Source organism: Alternaria viburni (assembly GCF_023758015.1).
Source record: "Alternaria viburni strain BMP 2772 chromosome Unknown scaffold_21, whole genome shotgun sequence".
Taxonomy (NCBI): Eukaryota; Fungi; Ascomycota; class Dothideomycetes; order Pleosporales; family Pleosporaceae; genus Alternaria; species Alternaria viburni.
The window spans coordinates 17,902-36,513 of NW_026055790.1; the positions used below are offsets into that span (position 1 = coordinate 17,902).

The 18,612-nt window shown below is 36.0% G+C and overlaps 3 protein-coding genes across 3 annotated transcripts; all 3 read right to left on the reverse strand.

Annotated features, from left to right (window-relative positions):
• Positions 1-32: 32 nt before the first annotated feature.
• Positions 33-2,093, reverse strand: J4E79_008578 (uncharacterized protein; the record flags this gene model as incomplete). Its single annotated transcript, XM_049357433.1, has 3 exons — positions 33-723; positions 780-974; positions 1,024-2,093. 3 exons carry the CDS (start codon positions 2,091-2,093, stop codon positions 33-35), a joined length of 1,956 nt encoding a protein of 651 aa, XP_049207904.1.
• An 850-nt stretch (positions 2,094-2,943) lies between these two features.
• Positions 2,944-4,599, reverse strand: J4E79_008579 (uncharacterized protein; the record flags this gene model as incomplete). Its single annotated transcript, XM_049357434.1, has 2 exons — positions 2,944-3,688; positions 3,743-4,599. 2 exons carry the CDS (start codon positions 4,597-4,599, stop codon positions 2,944-2,946), a joined length of 1,602 nt encoding a protein of 533 aa, XP_049207905.1.
• A 502-nt stretch (positions 4,600-5,101) lies between these two features.
• J4E79_008580 (uncharacterized protein) lies at positions 5,102-6,840 on the reverse strand (the record flags this gene model as incomplete). Its single annotated transcript, XM_049357435.1, has 3 exons — positions 5,102-5,673; positions 5,731-6,159; positions 6,207-6,840. The coding sequence occupies 3 exons, from the start codon at positions 6,838-6,840 to the stop codon at positions 5,102-5,104; spliced, it is 1,635 nt and encodes a 544-aa protein (XP_049207906.1).
• Positions 6,841-18,612: the final 11,772 nt, after the last annotated feature.

The following is an 18,612-nucleotide window of genomic DNA, read 5'->3' on the forward strand; positions in this document are numbered from 1 at the left end:
GCGCATAGGTCCTGGCCCTTCTTCATGCATCTCTACAAAGCGAGCTTGATCGTCTTGCCCACACTAGGCGTGCCGTTGGCGTCGATCGCGAACAAAAGCCAGTATCCAGGCAACGCGACTCCAGGGTCGCCCGGGATAGCCACCGTATAGCTCGTACCGCTACCCGACATCGTTAATGCGATCCTTCTTTGATCTGTGTTGACGGTATGAGTGGCGGTGCCAAACCTCACGAGTGAGAACTTGGTAACAGCCGCAGTCGTGGTGATGCTCAAGTTCGCGCCCAGTCTGGCAGTAGAGGCTACAGTGCTTATGACAGGACGTGCGCGTCTTGTACCGTCAGCGTTCAGTAGGTAGGGCGGTACAAAGATCTCGGCGTCGAAGTGATTGTTGGCACCGCAAGAACCGCACAAGCCGCCACCGCCGACGAAGACGGTCGCATCCGGCATGAGGATTGCTACGGAGTGGTATGTCCTGGGAATTTGCATGGGGTTCAACTGTGTCCATCTTCCAGTAGTGGGGTCCCACAGCTCCGGAGTCAGCTGCGCCGTGTCGTCGTTGAACGGGTGCAGACGCGATTGTCCACCAGCAACGAAGACTGTTCCGTCAGGAAGCGCGACACCATTCGCGAAACCACGCGGATAGGTCATAGACTGGGTTTTGGCGACGGTTGGGTTAGTCTTTGGTGCACCTATCGTGACGACATAGGCACTTGTGCGTCCGTCACTAAAAGACAACGAAGTCAGCATTGCTGCGTGAGTGATGCGAAAGTCGGTTCATACCTGTTTTCGTAGTTTGCAGCACCTCCTGCAGTGAGTATCTTTCCGGCTGTGGCGTCGAACATGACCGCATTGCCACACATGGCATCCCCGTCATCCAAGCGGTTACCAGCACCTGTGGTACTTCCAGATCCGACAGTATCGTACCAGTTCATGGCGATCGAAGGGCCGGCTTGAAATACCGTCTGGTTCTTCCATCTGTAGTTGGTCAGCAATAAGGTCAATGATTATCAGGCGCTGGACTTACCCAAAGAGCCAGGCATGGTTATCCGAACGATATACGCCCGCAGTATCAGCTGTAAGCATAGGGCTGACGAGCGCATTCTGTACCAGAGCCCAAGTATTTGCAGTAGCGCTATAGATCTCTCCGTTCTTGCCGCCCCTGTTGCCGCTCCATGATCCGCCGATATTGAAGATGCGCCCGTCGGAGCAAGTAGCGGTAGATTGGTACCCCCGAGCAATCCTCATGTCGCTTCCTGGGGTCCAGGCGTCACTAGAAGGGTCATAGATGCTGGTCTTTGCAGCGTCGCTGCCCCCCGAAACGACAACACGGCCGTTGAAATCCAGGGAGATACCTGGGCAGAACATGTCGTGCTGTGTATTGGAGACCTGAAGCTGGCTCGACTCGCCAGTAGCAGGATCATAAATGCCTGTTTGGGTGAAGCCTCTGGATCCGCCGAAGTTGTCCTTCGCGAAGGCCGACCACATCAGCACTTTTCCATTCGGGAGCAATGAGACAGCTGCTGGTACAAGCGGGAAATCCACAGTCTTCTCCCATAAGCCTTTGCCTGCCGCTGGCGGAGCGTATGCTGTATCCTGGAAGATGTTGATCTCAGCGATGGTGGTCCATTGGTTGACGACGCTTTGAGCTTCTGAGGTAGCTGTGATCCTAACATATCGTGCCGGTTTCGCGACGAAGGAAGTCTTCTTGGTCGTCGCATCGTTGTTGTATGTGCCGACAGCGACGACCTTCCAGCTCGAGTTGTCGGTACTAATCTCGATCCTGTGTCCTCCGATTCTGCCATTGGCGTTGTCGCTTGGGCGTGGCTGGAGACTGACGGCGTTGATGTTATAGGATGCTTTCATGTCCACGATGATCCAGTTTGGTAAAGTGTCGGCCGGCGCGGGATCATATTTCGAGTGCCAGAACGACGTCGCATTTCCATCAAGTGTTTTAGAAGGCTCATTACCAGCTTGGAAACTGTCCGACGTTGCGGTCCATCCTGAACGGCTAATAGTGACAGAGGCAGAGTCGACTGAACCCGCTAGGATGAGTACGGCGATACAAATCGCTGATAGACTGGACCTGAAGCTCATGTCGAAGATTGAGAAGTGGAGGCAGCGACTTTGTTGGTGATGTGAGTCTCAATGCAAGGAAAGCTTCGAACTTATAGTTCTTTGATAAGGTTCTGGCGGCATGTCAGCTTACACGACGCTGACCTCTGTTCCCATCGCCTCTCGACCATAATCATTCATCTCACACTCGCAAACGCCATGATGCCCGTCTAGCTTAGCTTACAATAGCACTGTCCAAGGTTGATGCGGAAGTCCAGCTCCGCGCACGCCCAAGAATAGACATGTGGAAGATATCGCCAATCTAGGAGGCTGACGGACTTGACGCATCGCGCACACAGACTGATCTCCGCGTAGATAGTATCATTCATTGACCTACATCTCAAGAGGCTACCTCAGTTATGGGCTCGGATTTGCCCGCTCAAGATCAGTAGTCCGTGTTGGCTGCATGATAAATTAGGCTGCATACTAGATGCGTGCTCAGAAGCCTGGAAAGGAACGCCACAGGATGTCACCGGGTACTCGGACATCGTATTGATCATGTGGATGATGATATCGCGAATTGTTACTGCCGGAAGAAGCAGGCGCAATGCCCAATATTTGCTGCATGCAGGACCATCTTGGCTAAGCGTTGATGGTGGGGCGGGATTCGGCTCGAATCGCTGACCGGGAACATGCATGAACGCCTCCAATGAACATCTGGACCACTGCGACCGTGCGCTAGTCGGCCATGTCGTACCCTCGCCTCGCCGGCTCAAATACTGAGGCTGTAGCCGTCCAGTCCGTCTGGTCCATTGAGAATTCATCGAGGAGGCTTTGCATGTAGTCTCTCTGCGTCCATTTCTGTTGATCGAGAAGGCTTCGCTTGTAGTCTCTATTCGTCCGATTCTTCGTCCGATTCTTGGTCGTAGTCTCCACTATCAGTCGTTTCCAATTCGCTGTCGGTCGATTCTACCTGAGGTCCAGAATGCGCTAATAACATCGCTGACATATCGCTGTCGGTCTCCTCCTCGTTCATGTCTAATTGCTCGTAGCGCAAGTCTTTCAAATTGTACCAGTTTCCTTGGGTCTGACAGAAGACATACGTCTCAATTAGGAGATCAAACGACAGCACCACCCAGATCGGCTCTACGTCCTTCGTGAAGGACGATGCAGATGAGCCAACTTCGTCGCGACACGTCAATGTGATCTTCCACAAAGCCGAGGGCAGCTTGGCTTGAAAGCCTAAAGCCGGATCGTCTTGATATCCTGGGGGCTGGAAGCGCTCTACCTGTACCCAGTCTTCTATGTCTGATTGAGGGTACAAGATTTCCAACGTCTCGAGCTTTGGTGGCAAATCTCTCGGCTGGCAGCAGTGTTCCAGCCAACGATCCGTCTCCTCGTTGAAAAAGAACAACTGTGGAATGGTGAGATGCTTGAGGTTGGTGAAGTGTTTAAATGATCTCTTTTGGTTCGTCAACAATCCCAGCAGCCATTCTAAATCGGAGTCGTCATCAGTAATTTCATGCGTGATGGCAAGCCTTTCTAGACTGTCTCGCATGCTATCAAGTTGATCTATGAGATAGCTAGCATCAAGCTGGGTATCTCGGTCGTCTGTGAGATGATAGCTGTCGTTGATACTGCGCGGGCGAATGTTAGCAGTGGCAACGTATATGATGCACTGACAAACTCACAGCTGCATTTTGAGACTTCGTAGCCGGCTGCAGTCGAGAGCTTCGAAAAGGTCACTGAGTTGGACTTCCGCCTTTTCAACGAGGGGACGATCTGCAAATTGTATCGAGACACTCAAGGCTAGATCATCAAGGTTCTCGGCGCCCTGTAGACACCCACGACCGTTGAGACGCAGGATGGTACCAATGGAAATCGTTTTTAGATCGAGGCTTTTAAGGTTCTCGTAGTGAATGCCAGACTTCAGTAAGTGTGTGTCGCTCGTAGTCAAATGTCGAAGCGTGCTCCAACCGTGAATAATGCTAGCAGGGGCGAACATTCCACCGAAAAGCCCGGAGATGCACTCGCCTGAAGGTGGACCGCGAGCATGATCTTTCACCCAGACATCAAGGTGTGTGAGGTTGGGAAGCAGTACGAGCAGCAGTCCAGCAAATCCCGACTCTATCGAGTTTCGAATTGTCCGATGCCAAGGATGCGACGCAGTATACCCCATCTGTTCCAGCTTTGCCAAGCTTCGCACGCGTAAAGACGCGAGGTCGAAGTCCTGCACCTCGCAAAGCTTCGCGACATTCTTGCGAATTGTCCCAACGCGTAGGGTTCTGATTTTTGCCGCAAGGTCTGCGCGGTCCAGGAGAGTACGCAGCAGCTGCAGAAGGGAGCTCACCTTGGGGTGAGTCCCACATGACATGGACAGGTTTACTGTGGTGTAAAGGGCATCTTGGGCGACAGAGCGAAATCTGCGGGACGTGAGACTCAGGTCCTTGAGGGACGTGGGTGCAGCTGAGTCGGGAAGATAAGAGGCGACGTGCAGCAGTAACTCTTCCGGCAGCTGGTAGATGGGCGGGTCATCGTCAGGCGTCATGATTTTTTTAGATTTCCAAGGTGTATGTGTAGGCAAAATGTTGTTCCAAAATAGATCGTCAGGCGTCATAGTGGACCTCATACTTAGAGTGGTGGACGGTAGCATCGCAGACTATGTGATGTTGATGCTCTGCTGAGTGGCTTGCGCGGTTTTCGATTTCGCGAATAAGCTCCTCCTTGACTGTACCAAAGACCCTGACGGTATCATCCGGTGTTTATCATCCGCCACTCCACGTTCAATTCGCTGGATTCCTCAGGACGGTGCTGTCGGGTAAATGTCAATGATCAAAGCACTGTCGTAACTTGATGCTGAAGTGTGGCGCTGACGTGCCAGATGGGTGACCGCGATGAACAAGCCCTGGTGAAATTGCGATCGCGGGATGGTGCGACACGATGACGTAATCACTCAAAGATGGCAGGCACACGCACAAAGCTGCGGAACTGCACGCCAAAGAAAGTTAACAACGCTTAACCTAGATTGAACACTACCTGCTACTCGAAACTCAGATTTTCTTCTGCGCCCTCTTTTCTCTCAACCACATCTTGAGCAGGAACAGCAAGCTCGTCACCACACCCATGCCGCTCAGTCCGACGCTAACGTACATGGCGCCGCGATAACCGTGCAGTTCATCCTCCGCCGTTCTTCCGCCATTGTTCACGTGCACCTCCACTGTTCCTGCGATACCAACACCGATACTGATACTGTAGTTCACGATCGTGTTGACCAAACTCGCTGCCATGCCTTGGTGCTTCTTAGCGACGGCATTACTCATGATCAGCGTTCCGGCAGGAAAGCTCATGTCCATTCCCCATGGGATGATGAGCGTGGTAACAAAGGTTTGCGCCCAGTAGATCTGGTTGATGGGGAGTGTAGCTACGAGAATGTTGCCTGTCAAGAACGCCAGCATGCTGATAAGCATAACCCATCCTGGGCCGATGCGCGAGATGACACGGCCAGTGGTGACCGCAGCGATGAAGCCGGAGATCACGACAGGACAGAGATGAGCCATTGTGAGAAGCGGGGACTCGCCACGCAGCTGCTGGAGCATTTGGATGAAGTAATAAACCCAGATACCTACAACTGTCGTTAGCCGTGCGCTCAAACAAAATTATTCGAATAGGCGACTCTTACCGAAAGCGGCCCAGCCACAGGCTATGCAAGTCAACACAAACGAGACATCCGTGCTGAGAGCATCAAATGGGATGAGAGGCTTCTTGGCGACTTTGATCTCGATCCAAAAGAAAAGCGGAAAGAGAAGAAGGCCGACTATTAGCAAGACGTAGATGTAGGGGTGTCCCCATCCAAAACCAGGCGCTTGATTCCAGGCGAAGTTGAACAAGATCATGGCGGTGATACCCACAGTTGCGCCAAGTAGGTCAAGCTCACGAACTCGTTCCCTGTGCGAGAGATTACGAACTTCGGGATCGAGTGGTACTGAGGGGAGGATGAAGATCGACAAAATGGCAAGGCAGAATAGCGCAATGCCGAACGTCCAGAATGCCCATGGCCACCACAAGAGCGCCCAGAGACCAGCAAACGCGCCGCCAGCTATACCACCACCTATAAAACGTTAAACAGTATTCTTGAGAGAACGGAGAGATACATACCGGGTGCGCATGCTCCAAATAGCGAGAACACCATATCCTTCCTCTTTCCCTCGTTGTACGTTGCGCCTAGTAGACCAAGCGCATTGGGCAGTAGTATTGCCGGTCCAATACCTCCCAGCACGCGCGAGAAGATGAAAAGCACCTGTCCACCATTTCCCTCAATGTAGACGCTGCAACCGGCTACTATCATCCAGACGCCGAACCAGATATAGCCGATGATCAACATGTTCTTGTATCCAAAGAGATCTCCGCAACGTCCAGATAACAGGATGAAGGTACCGACTGTCAACGAATAGCCCGCTATCAGCCACGACAGGACACCGGGGTCGGTGATACCAAGATCGGATCCGATGATGTGCAGGATGTTGAGAGTGCCGAGCAGACCTGCTTGTGTGACAAACTGAGCAGAGCAGAGCAAGCCAACAAAGAAAGCTTCGCGGAGTGGAGACATGGTCTCTGCGATTGACTTCGTCTTTGCTAGTTCCAGGTCCTGCTGCTGCTTGGAAGCATGCGCAGAATGGGCAGAGTTGCGGCGGTCCATGTCTTCGTGGGAGTCGCTGTCGTCAAAGGCCTGGTCGGAGGTAGGCGAGAACTTCTCGCCTGTTGGCTCTAATGAGCCTCTTGGTTCCTCCATTTCGAGATGGTTCGACGGCGTGACCGAGGAAAGCGCCTGCTGGAATGTGTCTTCTCGAGACTATCGTGAAACGCTCGTGTTATCGCGAAAGATCGTGAATGTAAACTTGTGCTGAATGGACTTCAATTTCTGCGCCTATGTCGTTTTGGCTGTGAGTTCCGAGATGGTACCGCGATGACGACAGTGCTCGTCGATTCTCAACGACGCGTCTCGAGGCGGAGGCAGGCAATGTTTGCGTGAAAACAGCAGTCACGATCCGTAGAGCGTGTAGAAGTATGTGTGCAAAGGTGACCACAGCGCGATGCGCGTCCTAGTTTGGCGCCCATCGCTCCTGACATTTTTCTGAGCAATCTTCAACGTTCTTTACGTGAGCGCGGAATTGCGTCTGTCAGGCAAAGAAAAGCGGGTCCGCCGAACTTCGACCGCTGTCAAAGTCAGGATCTGATAACGCGCAAAGACGTTTTTCTTCGGGAAAAAGCGGATTTGCATTCACAGCCGAAGATCTAGATTCGGGCAGCGGATTTATGAGCGCTTGTGATGCTAAGTAAGCCACATAATAAGCATGTGTAACAAGACTGCGGAAGACAGCTGTTTTAAATTTGTGCAAAGACTGCGAAAACATTTACCTAGAGGCGCACACAATATAATCTTAATTATCTTAACGTTACTATCTTAATAAATAATCTTATTTTAATCTTAATAATTTTTATTTAATATTTATTAAAAAGTAAAAAGTTTTAATAACTTAGTATAGTTATAATCTTAATATTAAAGTTTATATATACTATAGTATATATACTAAATTTAAAAATTTTAGTTTTTTATAAGTAAAATAGCTATTTAGTAATAAGTATAAAAAAATCTTCTATATAGTAAAGACTTTTATCTAATATATATAAAAATAAATACTAGCTCTAAAACTTTATATATAATATTAATTTAGTAAGTAGTACTTACTAAAACTATAATAATAGCTACTTATATTAGTAGTAATTATAATATTAACTTTATTTATACTAGCTTTATTAAGTATACTAATATAATTACTAGCTTAAATAATACTTAAAAGCTTTTATAATATATATAAAATAAAAAGTAGTTAAAAAAGTAGCTTAAAGTAAAATAAAATAGTAAGTATATTTATTTTATACTTTTAAAAATAAATAGCTAATAAGAAATTAAGCTATATAGTCTTTTTAGTATAAAAAAAAAATTATAGTACTTTATAAGCTTTTTTATAAAATTAAGAAAAAAAAAATTTTTATACTAAAAAAGGCTAAGTTTATAGTATACTTAAAATTATAGTAAGATAATTAAGTAATTAAAAAAATACTTAAGTTTAGAAATAGAGTTTTAAATTTATAAACTAGCTTTATTATATATAACTAAGGTAGATATTATAAAGAGATAATAACGTTAGTTCTATTATATTATTTATTATTATTACTCTAGAGGCGTAAACGCGTAGGTCTCGCGCTACAAATTTAACATAAAATTATATAGTTATCTACTACCTTTTATTCTTATAAACTCTTACTCTAAGAACTTTCTAGATAGTCTAACTATACTCTCTAATCTAAATTAGCCTACCTCTCTAAAGCAGTAATATATTATCTCTTTTCTACCTTCTTCTAATAATAGGCCTCTTCTACTCTCTCTACTAAAACCTCTTAATATTATCTCTTCTAATAGTATATATTCTTATACTTACTACTATTATCTAAAACTCTACTATATACCTCTAATTAATCTTATATTTTAACTAGCTCTTACTCTTATTCTTCTCTAGGCTATTATTAAGAAGAGATAGAAGCTTAGTGTAGGTATAGTTAGCTTTTCTCTTTAGTAGATTAATAGAGGCTAATTATATATAGTAGGCTAACGCGGAAATCTTATTAATAATAATAGAGAACTAGAGAAAGAGAAAGAGCACGTATATAAGACAAAGAGATAGACTTAGAAGAACTATAATAGAAAAGTCTAGGCTAATTAATACGCCTGCGTAGAGAGTAGATCTAAAGGTAAGTTTAGATAGAGATATAGGCATTAAGAAGAAGAGTAGATATCTCTAGAACGTAGAGTACGTAGAATAAGATATTATTATAAGGTAATATTTGCTTAGAGAGCCTATAACACGTTAAGATTATTAAGAATATATATATTTATAAGATAAAAGTATAGGTTTGCGTATAGAAGTTATAACGTTACGCGCATCTAATACACTAGTGTATAATATAATAATATAGAATAGATATTATATAACTACTAAGTATAGTACATACTAGGTATATAAAGCTTAACCTTTTTTAGTTTAGCCTATTAGACTTATTACACTATTTATATTAAACTTACCTATCTATAATAGTTAGTAGCTAATCTTAGATTTATAAGTTCTAGTCTTATACTCTTTATTTCTAGTATTATAATTTTTCTTATACACTCTCTACTTATTTCTATTAAGTATATCTACTATATTGCTAGATTACTATAAAGAACTAGTATTCTTACTAAAGCGCTCTATAGAGGTTAAAGTAACTAATATATCTACTAGGTACCTAGTAATCTATATTCTATAATATAGTAATCTTATATAGATAGCTCTTTTTATAAATAGGCTAACGTCTAGATAGCTATAGTAATAGGTATCTCTAGTTAAATAAATATAAGCGTAATACTTCTACTAGATTTCTCTATCTCTAATAATAGTTAGTAGTGTCTACTTCTCTTATTAAGCTCTTTAGAAAGAACTCTTTCTAATATATCTAATTAGCTCTTTTTACTTTTATTACTAGTTTATAAGCCTATAGTAACTAACTAGTGTAGTTAGTAGAACTACTCTACCTTTTCTCTTAATTTATAGTTTCTATTTACTAGCGCTATATCTTTTATAGTTCTAATAAATAACTACTAGATTTATAAGAGCTACTTCTAATTTAATAATACTCTCTAAATACTTCTTCTCTTCTTATATACCTAGTATATATACGTTATATATACGCTACTTAAGTTTCTACTAGCTAGCTAATAGGTATAAGAATACTTATATTATTTCTCTTTTTCTTTTTTTTTTTTTTTTTATATACTACTGTACCTCTATTATAGGCTCTACTACTATAGTAGTATTTCTTACTATACTTTTATTACTATTACGTTTTCTTTAAAAACTACTTTATATTAGTACTAAGGTATACATAAAGTATACTTACTACTTTAGTTTTTCTACTACTACTATTAGTCTAGCTCTAGCTATAACTAACTAGCTCTATTCTTTCTATAATACTTAACTTTCTATCTATTACTATAATTAATATAGTACGCGCTTATAATCTTATAGTATATTTAAATATTGCTTCTAAGCACTAAGAGCTTATCTCTTATAGTAAGCTTAAAGTTACTTAGACTATTCTTAAACTATATAAGACTTCTATACTTTTTAAGAGTTATAGTTAGGCTAGTGTAACTTTCTCTACTTATAGTACCTAGTCTTTTTCTTTTCTAAGACGCGCTTCTTTTAAAGATAATCTAGAATAGAGCTACTTTTAGCACTAGGTACTAGCTATTAAGAGACTTAGAGCTACTAGATAAGTTATTAATAAAAAAGTTACTAACTTTAGAGCTCTAACTAGTAGTTTTTATATATCTACTACTTTTACTATCTAAAAAGTACTCTAATAAAATTCTTCTGCGCTATAAGCTATAGAACCTATACTTTTACTAGTCTTTTCTCTCTAGCTAGTTACCTCTACTATTAAACTAGAAGTTTTCTTACTACCTATTACCTAGCTATCTACCTTACCTCTACTATAGCTTTTATTACTAGAGTTACCTCTAGTTTATAAATTACTTTATAACTTATAGTATTTACGCGCGTCTATACTTAACTTTTTTATTAAAGCTCTTTCTTTATTAATATACTATAAGACTACTTAGAATAATAGTAAATTAAACACTTCTATTTAATAGTTACCTACCTAATAATAAATCTAAAGCTTCTTACTATTTATTACTAATATAGTATAACTTTAGCTACTATACTTCTTTTCTCTAGATATTCTACTAATAGTTAAGCGCTTATCTAAGAATTAATAATAAAAGCGTAACTTTAGAGCTTAGTAGAAAGATTAGATTTAATACTCTTTAAAAAGAATAGACTATACTTTTAATATAAGTAATTATAGTAATAGGTCTTAGAAGACTTAGCCTTAGGCTACTCTATACGTACTTTAGGTTCTAATAGTATAGAAAGTATTTCTATAAGAGCTTACTTATACTAACTCTACTTTTTATCTTAATATTATAGTACTACTTACTAGAAACTCTACTTATCTACTACTTTCTCTATAGTCTTATAACTCTACTTTACTAGAAAACCTTAAGAATATACTATTAAGGCTACCTATTACTTAAGACTTTCTCTAAAGTATTTACTAGAATTCTTCTCTACATATCTCTAACTAGCTCTTTTCTCTATATAATTAAGGTAACTTTCTAGAATATTTTCTATATTATACACTATAGAATACTTATTTTAAAACTTTATAATATTATACTATATAGCTAAGACCTAACTAGATACTCTACGCTATAGCTTCTCTATAAGCTTTTATATCTATTTCTTCTAGACCTTCTTAAGAATAGAATAGTCTAGCTTCTAAGCTTTCTAACTAGCTTACTAAGAGGCTTCTAAATCTAGTAGCTTTATTACGTAAATATTACTTATACGTTCTAATCTAGCTAGCCTTCTCTATAGTATATTATTCTACTAGAGATAACTATAATAGTTTTATAACTAGTAGCGCTAGCCTAGCTCTCTACTAATAGCCTTAGTAGAATATTCTACTCTACTATAAATATATTAATAAGCCTTTTAACTACTTTAGAAATAGTAGTTTCTTCTAGCTTAGTTTCTCTACCTACCTTCTATATTAAGACTCTAGAGCGACTATATTCTAACTTACTTAGTAAGGTAAGAGTAATAACTATACTTAGTGCGCGCTAGCTATATTATAATAGAACACTAATAACTAGAGTTTAACGTCTAAGTAGTCTAAAATTATAGATAATAATACTTATATTAAGTCTATAGAAGAGTTGCTTAAGTTTATATCTAAGTAAGTTAGTTTCTTTTAGCCTAATATACTAAAAGCCTAGTACTTAGATAATATAGTAGAAGTCTCTAGTAAGACACACTACTATAATATTTATAACTTTCTAGACTCTATAAGAGTAACTATTACTATAGAATCTATAGCTAAATATACTATACGCTACTACTTACACTAATACTTTAAGAGCACTACGCTCTTATAGTACTAGTTAAATCTTAAGATTAATTAGCGCTTAGATATTATTAGTAGTAAGAGTCTTAAGCGCTAGAAGTAGATTCTTAAGCTATTTTATATTTAACCTACTCTAGTAATAAAAAAACTCTAGAAGAAGTATTTTATGTCTAAGAACCTTCTTAATAGTTACTTACTAGCTAAGTAGTATCTTAAGATTAAGCGCCTTTACTAGAACACTAGCTATAGATATAATAATAATAACTACTATATTATATAAGTATAGAATCTTCTTAATACGCGTATTTAAGTCTATCTATATAATAATATTACTTATATAACATCTAACGCTTTTCTCTTTATACTTAAGAAGCGTAAGTACGTTTTAAAAGTAGTCTTCTGCGTAGATAACGCTATAGATAAGTAGAATAATTCTTATTAGAATAATAATTATAGTTTTAGTAGAGTAGGTAACCTAGCTTAGAGTAACGCTAGTAGTTCTAACTATTAGCAGCCTTATAGTTCTACTTCTCTAGATAATAGTTTTTGTAATAATAACTTCTAGCGCGCTTATAGTAGACTCTCTAATACGTATATATAGTAAAGTAGAAATAAGATATAATAGTAGTTCTATCTATAGAATATAAGCTACTTAAATAGGTATAGATTATAGCTCTAACAAAACTAAAGTAGTAGAACTTATAGTAATAGTAATCTATAGAGTAATATATATTAATAAAGTAATAGCTAACTTAGTATAGAGTTATAAATATACCTCTAGCTATAAGGCGCGTACTATAACTAGAATCTTAGATATATTAAAGCTAGTAGAGACTTCTATCTTATACTCTTAGATATAAATACTACTATAGATTTAAGTATAATATTATAGAATGCTACTTTACTACTATATTATAAAGGCGTCTTATTCTATAATCTTATAGAGCAAGCTAACGCCTCTATTACTTCTAGCTAACTAGTAAGTAACTAGAATTACTTCTTAGATAATTCTAATAATTATAATTTTATATTCTAGGCCTTTTATAAGCCTTAGATCTACTCTAATAATAAAGATAATAGTAGCTATGCTTACTTTATTAGTTGTGTTCTATAAGAGCTCTAAGTAAATAAGTAAGTTTATAACTAGTTTTTTATTTATATCTAGTGCTACTTATTATTTACTTTAAATAATAAACTTTATAAGTATATTTACTATAATTATAGCTTCTACGTCTTAGAGTGCTAACTAAGTAACGTGTTTACTAATACTCTAGTTTCTATAGAAGATACGTAGCCTTTTTAGTAGCCTAAGGTTACTTTAGTAAAGCTAAATAAGCTTCTAGTACTACACTCTTAGATTATAAAGTCTATAGCTTTACTACTAGTTAATAAAGTAACTATAGTTTATAATTAGTATAAGATAAAGCTTATAGTGCGCGCTAGTAGAGATAGACTTAACCTTACTATTATACCTAATATAGGTACTACTATTAGCTTTATAAATAAGGCCTTCTTAGATAAATATTTTAAGACTACTGTATAGAAGAATCTGTAAAAGCTTGTCTAATACGTAGATATAGAACTAGAAAAGATATAAGCCTCTTAGGTTGTCTACCTAATACTCTACGTACTTTCTAGAACTAAGTCTAGTAAATAGGTCTTTGCGCTGTAGTAGATCTAAGTATTTATTATAGAATATCTTAGCTCTAACTTTCTCTTAGAAATAGATATATTAGTTCTATAGAATATTACTCTTAATATTAAGAAGTATATAATAATATAGTCTCTATATAAAGAAGTTATTACTAGATTAATTATTAAAGCTAAAGATAGCAACGCCTAGAAAAAGTAAAAGGTTACTATTACTAACGTAGTTATAATTCTACTCTACTCTATAATTAAGATTTAGGCGCTTACTTTACACCTACTCTTAGACTTATATAACTATTTTTTTAAGCCTCTTAATACTATAAGTTAGAATTTCTACGCCTATAGTATACTAATAAAGAGTAGCTCTTTTAACATTATTTTGTAAAATAATATAAATAAGCTAGTACGTCTCTAACGCTAAGCTTCTATTAGTTACGCTACGCTACTACACGCTAACGCTATTTACTCTATTAACTCTAGTAATTATACACTTATAGCTTTACTAGATTTATAGAACTTTCTTCTTACTAAGTCTAAGATAGCGCTTAGCGTTACTATATACAGAACTCTAGTAACTAAGAAACTTCTTAGCTAGGTAGTTATATAATACTTCTATATCTAGATAGACTAAGAATCTATTACTAATATTTTACTAGAGTACACTATACTAATTAAGCTTTATAAAAGTTAGTAGAGTATTAAAGTTTTTTTAAAGGTATATAATAGTAGTTCTTAAAACTAGAAAGTTATTAATAAGGTATTTAATAAGCTTACCTATAACTAAAAAATAGAGTTAGCTTATCTACTAGTACCTTTTTCTATTCTAGTGTTTATAGTCTAGAAGAAAGTATATACTAATAAAGCTAATAGCACTACTACTAATATTAAGTAGAAAGGTTAGCCTATACTTAATATGCGTAAGATTAATTACTAGGTAATTTATAACGCTTACTCTTTTATAACCTAAGTAGATATTCTTACTAGACTATAGAGAGTAAACTATATTATAGTAGTTAATAGGTTATCTTATTTCTACTAATTTACTATATAATCTAAGAACTACTATATATTTACTATTAATACGTACTAAGGCGCTAAGATCTTAAATATATGCGTAATAGGTTTTAAAAACTTAGTTTTCTATATTTAACACTACAGCAATCTCTTCTTATATAATATAGTAGTATTTGCAAAAGCCTATATTAATAACTTTATTATCTTCTTTAAGATACTTAAGAATTACGTAATTTACCTTAAGTAATTCTTTTGCTAGATTTATAATATAGGCATTTCTCTAGCTTCTAGTAAGGTGTTTATAGGCTATCTAACTATAAAGCTACTAGATTACTATATTAATACTTTTAGTATTATATCTACTAATAAGTAAATCTAGACGCTTTAGAGAATATAGTTTCTTTAGTACGCTAAGAATATAAAGATATATTATAGAGCTATTAACTTTCTTAATAAGTAAACTCTATACCTAGCGTAGATCTTAGAGCCTCTTATAATACTTAAGATAGAGCTTTTACACTTTATACCTAAGGTAAAGAGTAGAGTATAGATAGCTATAATAACTAGAGTAATAATTCTAGTAGATAGCCTTATCTATAAAGCTTTTAACAACGTTTAGTTATTATAAAATAGTACTATTTACCTATTACACTAGAATTATACTTAGTCTCTTTATATAGATATTAACTTATCTAAATAATATAGTATAGTAGCTATAGCCTACTATATAGTAGAAGACTCTAAGCTAAAGATAGTTAATTCTAATATCTCTACTAGGTATAATAATAATAGTTCTTTATCTACTATCTAGCTAAAGAAGTCTATTAACTTTAAGAAGTACTCTATTAAACTCTTTACTTTCTTATTAAAGTATTTATTAGCTATAGAGAGACGCTATTTTCTAACTAAGCTTAAGATAGTAGGTCTATATTAGATAATTAAGAAACTCTAGTATATAGTTAAAGCTACTCTAAAGATCTTTATTTTTATAGATTACGCTATAGTAACTACTATTACTTACTAATATTATCTTACTATAATAAAGTCTTTAGAGAGTCTTAATCTAAGATTAGCTAAAGCTTCTATCTACCTATAGTAGTTTAACCTAGACGTTTACTATAGACTTAGAAAGCTATATCTTGTTTCTAACACTCTCTTAAGGCTCTAGCCTACCTTAGTACTAGAGTCTAATCTTAATATAGATATTCTAAATAATATTATATATGTCTTCTACGCTCTTATTATAGATATAGATAATAACCTTAAGGCCTAGCTTAAGTAGGTATATAAGAATAATACACTATAGTAATAAGTACTTATAGTTATCTCTAGTAAGTAACCTAATAAGAATAACTCTAAGCAACCTATATGCGGGCTTTATTTTCTTCTTAAGAATAACCTTATCTATTACTAGAATTAATAAGATAGCGCTAAGTAGCTCTATATACTAAAAGCTCTTATATATAAGATTTTCTACTAGGCTTATAATAGCTTTTACTACTAAGAGCTAAACTAGACTTATAACTATATTAAAGCTTTATTTTTTATTTAGAAGCTTACAAAGTACCTTAAGATATACCTTAAGTACTACCTTTAATATAAAGTTAATTAAACTTAGTAGTATAAGAGCTATAGTTTTCTAGAACCTATTAATTAATTAGCCTAGCTATTTAAGATTGCCTATATTAATATTATTATATATCTACTAGAAATAGAGAATAGCTTTAACGTAATACTTATAGAAATATATTAGGCTTTAAAGATAGTAATTATAGTACCTAGTAAAGATTATTAGTCTAGTAAATAATAGTCTATTACCTTAATAAAGACTAACTACCTTTATAATTAGAGTAACTAGCGTGTTATTATTAGTAACTACGTACCTATCTTTATTTAAGAAATATTTAGCTACTAATACCTTATAATAGGTATAAGGTTTTAGACTATATCTATCTAGCACCTCTAAGCTAATAGTTAGTTAGAGCGTACTAACTAGATAGTAGAAATTACCTTACGTTTTTTTATTACTACGAACTAGAACAAGAACTAGACTAAAGTACTTCTATACTTATAGTTTTCTTTAAATATAAGTAGAAATACCTCTTTAGAATATATATCTTATAAGTATATTATAGATTTTAATCTCTATTATAGTTTTAATCTTATTTACGCGTAATATACACTTTTAAAAAAGAATTACTAGAGTCTCTAACTATATTACTAGAAAGAAGTAGAAGAGGCTCTTGTATTTATAAGAGTTACTTAGAAAGTATACTATAATACTTACTACTAACTACTTAATCTCTAGCCTAGTAATTATATTGCTTTTTTTCTTATAAAAGGTTATAAGTTAAAGAAGAATCTTCTATAGAAGATTAGCTTCTAACATTATAGTCTACTTAGAGTTCTTAAAAAAATTAGCTATAATATCTATTATATTAAGTAACTACCTAGATTCTATATTTATAACGTTATAAATACCTTATAGTTAGAACTCTACTATACTACTAATAAAGACTCTTTCTATTATCTATTTCTAGCGCTACCTCTTACTATTACTAATAAATCTAGTAAGAGAGAGCTTAAGCTAATTAAATATATTCTAAAGCGTTAAGTAAATACTATAACTAGTAGACTAGAGTATTTTATTAAATAGATAAATAGAAGCGTAGCTTATAATTAGTAGCTTACTTTATTATAACTTAGAACTACCTATAAGATATAAAGTAATTTTAATATATAATATCTACTTACTAACTAAGACTAGCGTAAGTTATAATAATACTAAAAGCAAAAGTCTAAATAGATAGCGTAGAACTAAAGAGCTATAATAGCGCTACTAGGTATAGCTACTACACTAGAGCTTTCTTAACTAGCTATAGAAGTATTACTTCTATAGCTTAATATAGAGGCTTACCTACTATAGCTACTTATAGCTTTACCTTAGAATAATAATAAGATTAGTGTTTCTATATACACGCTGTCTTCTCTACGTTACTAGAAGAACTCTTGCCTCTATAATAGGCTTAACTAACATAGTATTAACATCTTCTATAACTCTAGTAATTAGAACTTTATAGTAGTTAGTAAGACTCTAACTTAGCTTTCTAAGCTTAGTAAAGTATATTATAATATCTATAGCCTTAATACTAGCAATAAGGCTCTTTAGGCTAAGAATCTAGTAGTTCTCTAGCTAGTTACGCATTACTACAGGCTAAGAGCTTACTCTTAGTAAGAATACTAGTTCTTAAATATTATTTTATAATATTAGTACTATTATATTATTACTACTTATTATTACTCTTAATAGTTTCTCTTTCTTTTAGTAATTTTTAATTTAGCGTTTTTAGACTTTTGTTTTAGTATTTCTAACTTTTCTTTTTAGTGTATCTCTAAACTACTAGACTATATAACTTAGGCTTACTTATATTTTATTTTCTCTATAGTTTTAATAGTAATAGTGTTTTACTATTATATTATCTACTAGGTTTATTAGACTCTATATATTTCTGTAAATATTATACTCTATAACTTAAACCTAGTAAACTATATCTAGTACTTTTTATAATAAGCTTTTTAGAAATATATCTTACTATAGCACCTTACTACTAAAATACCTTACTACTATTAAATGTTTATTGTAAACTATATTACTATATATAGTTTTTAATATCTTATTTACCTAATAGATAAGAGAGTAGCTAGCTCTCTTACCTATATATCTTAATACCTACTACTACGCCTCTATATATAAAGTAAACCTTACACTTATAATCTTTATTCTTTCTACACTATACTTCTATTATTATAACCTATTTATTACTTTCTA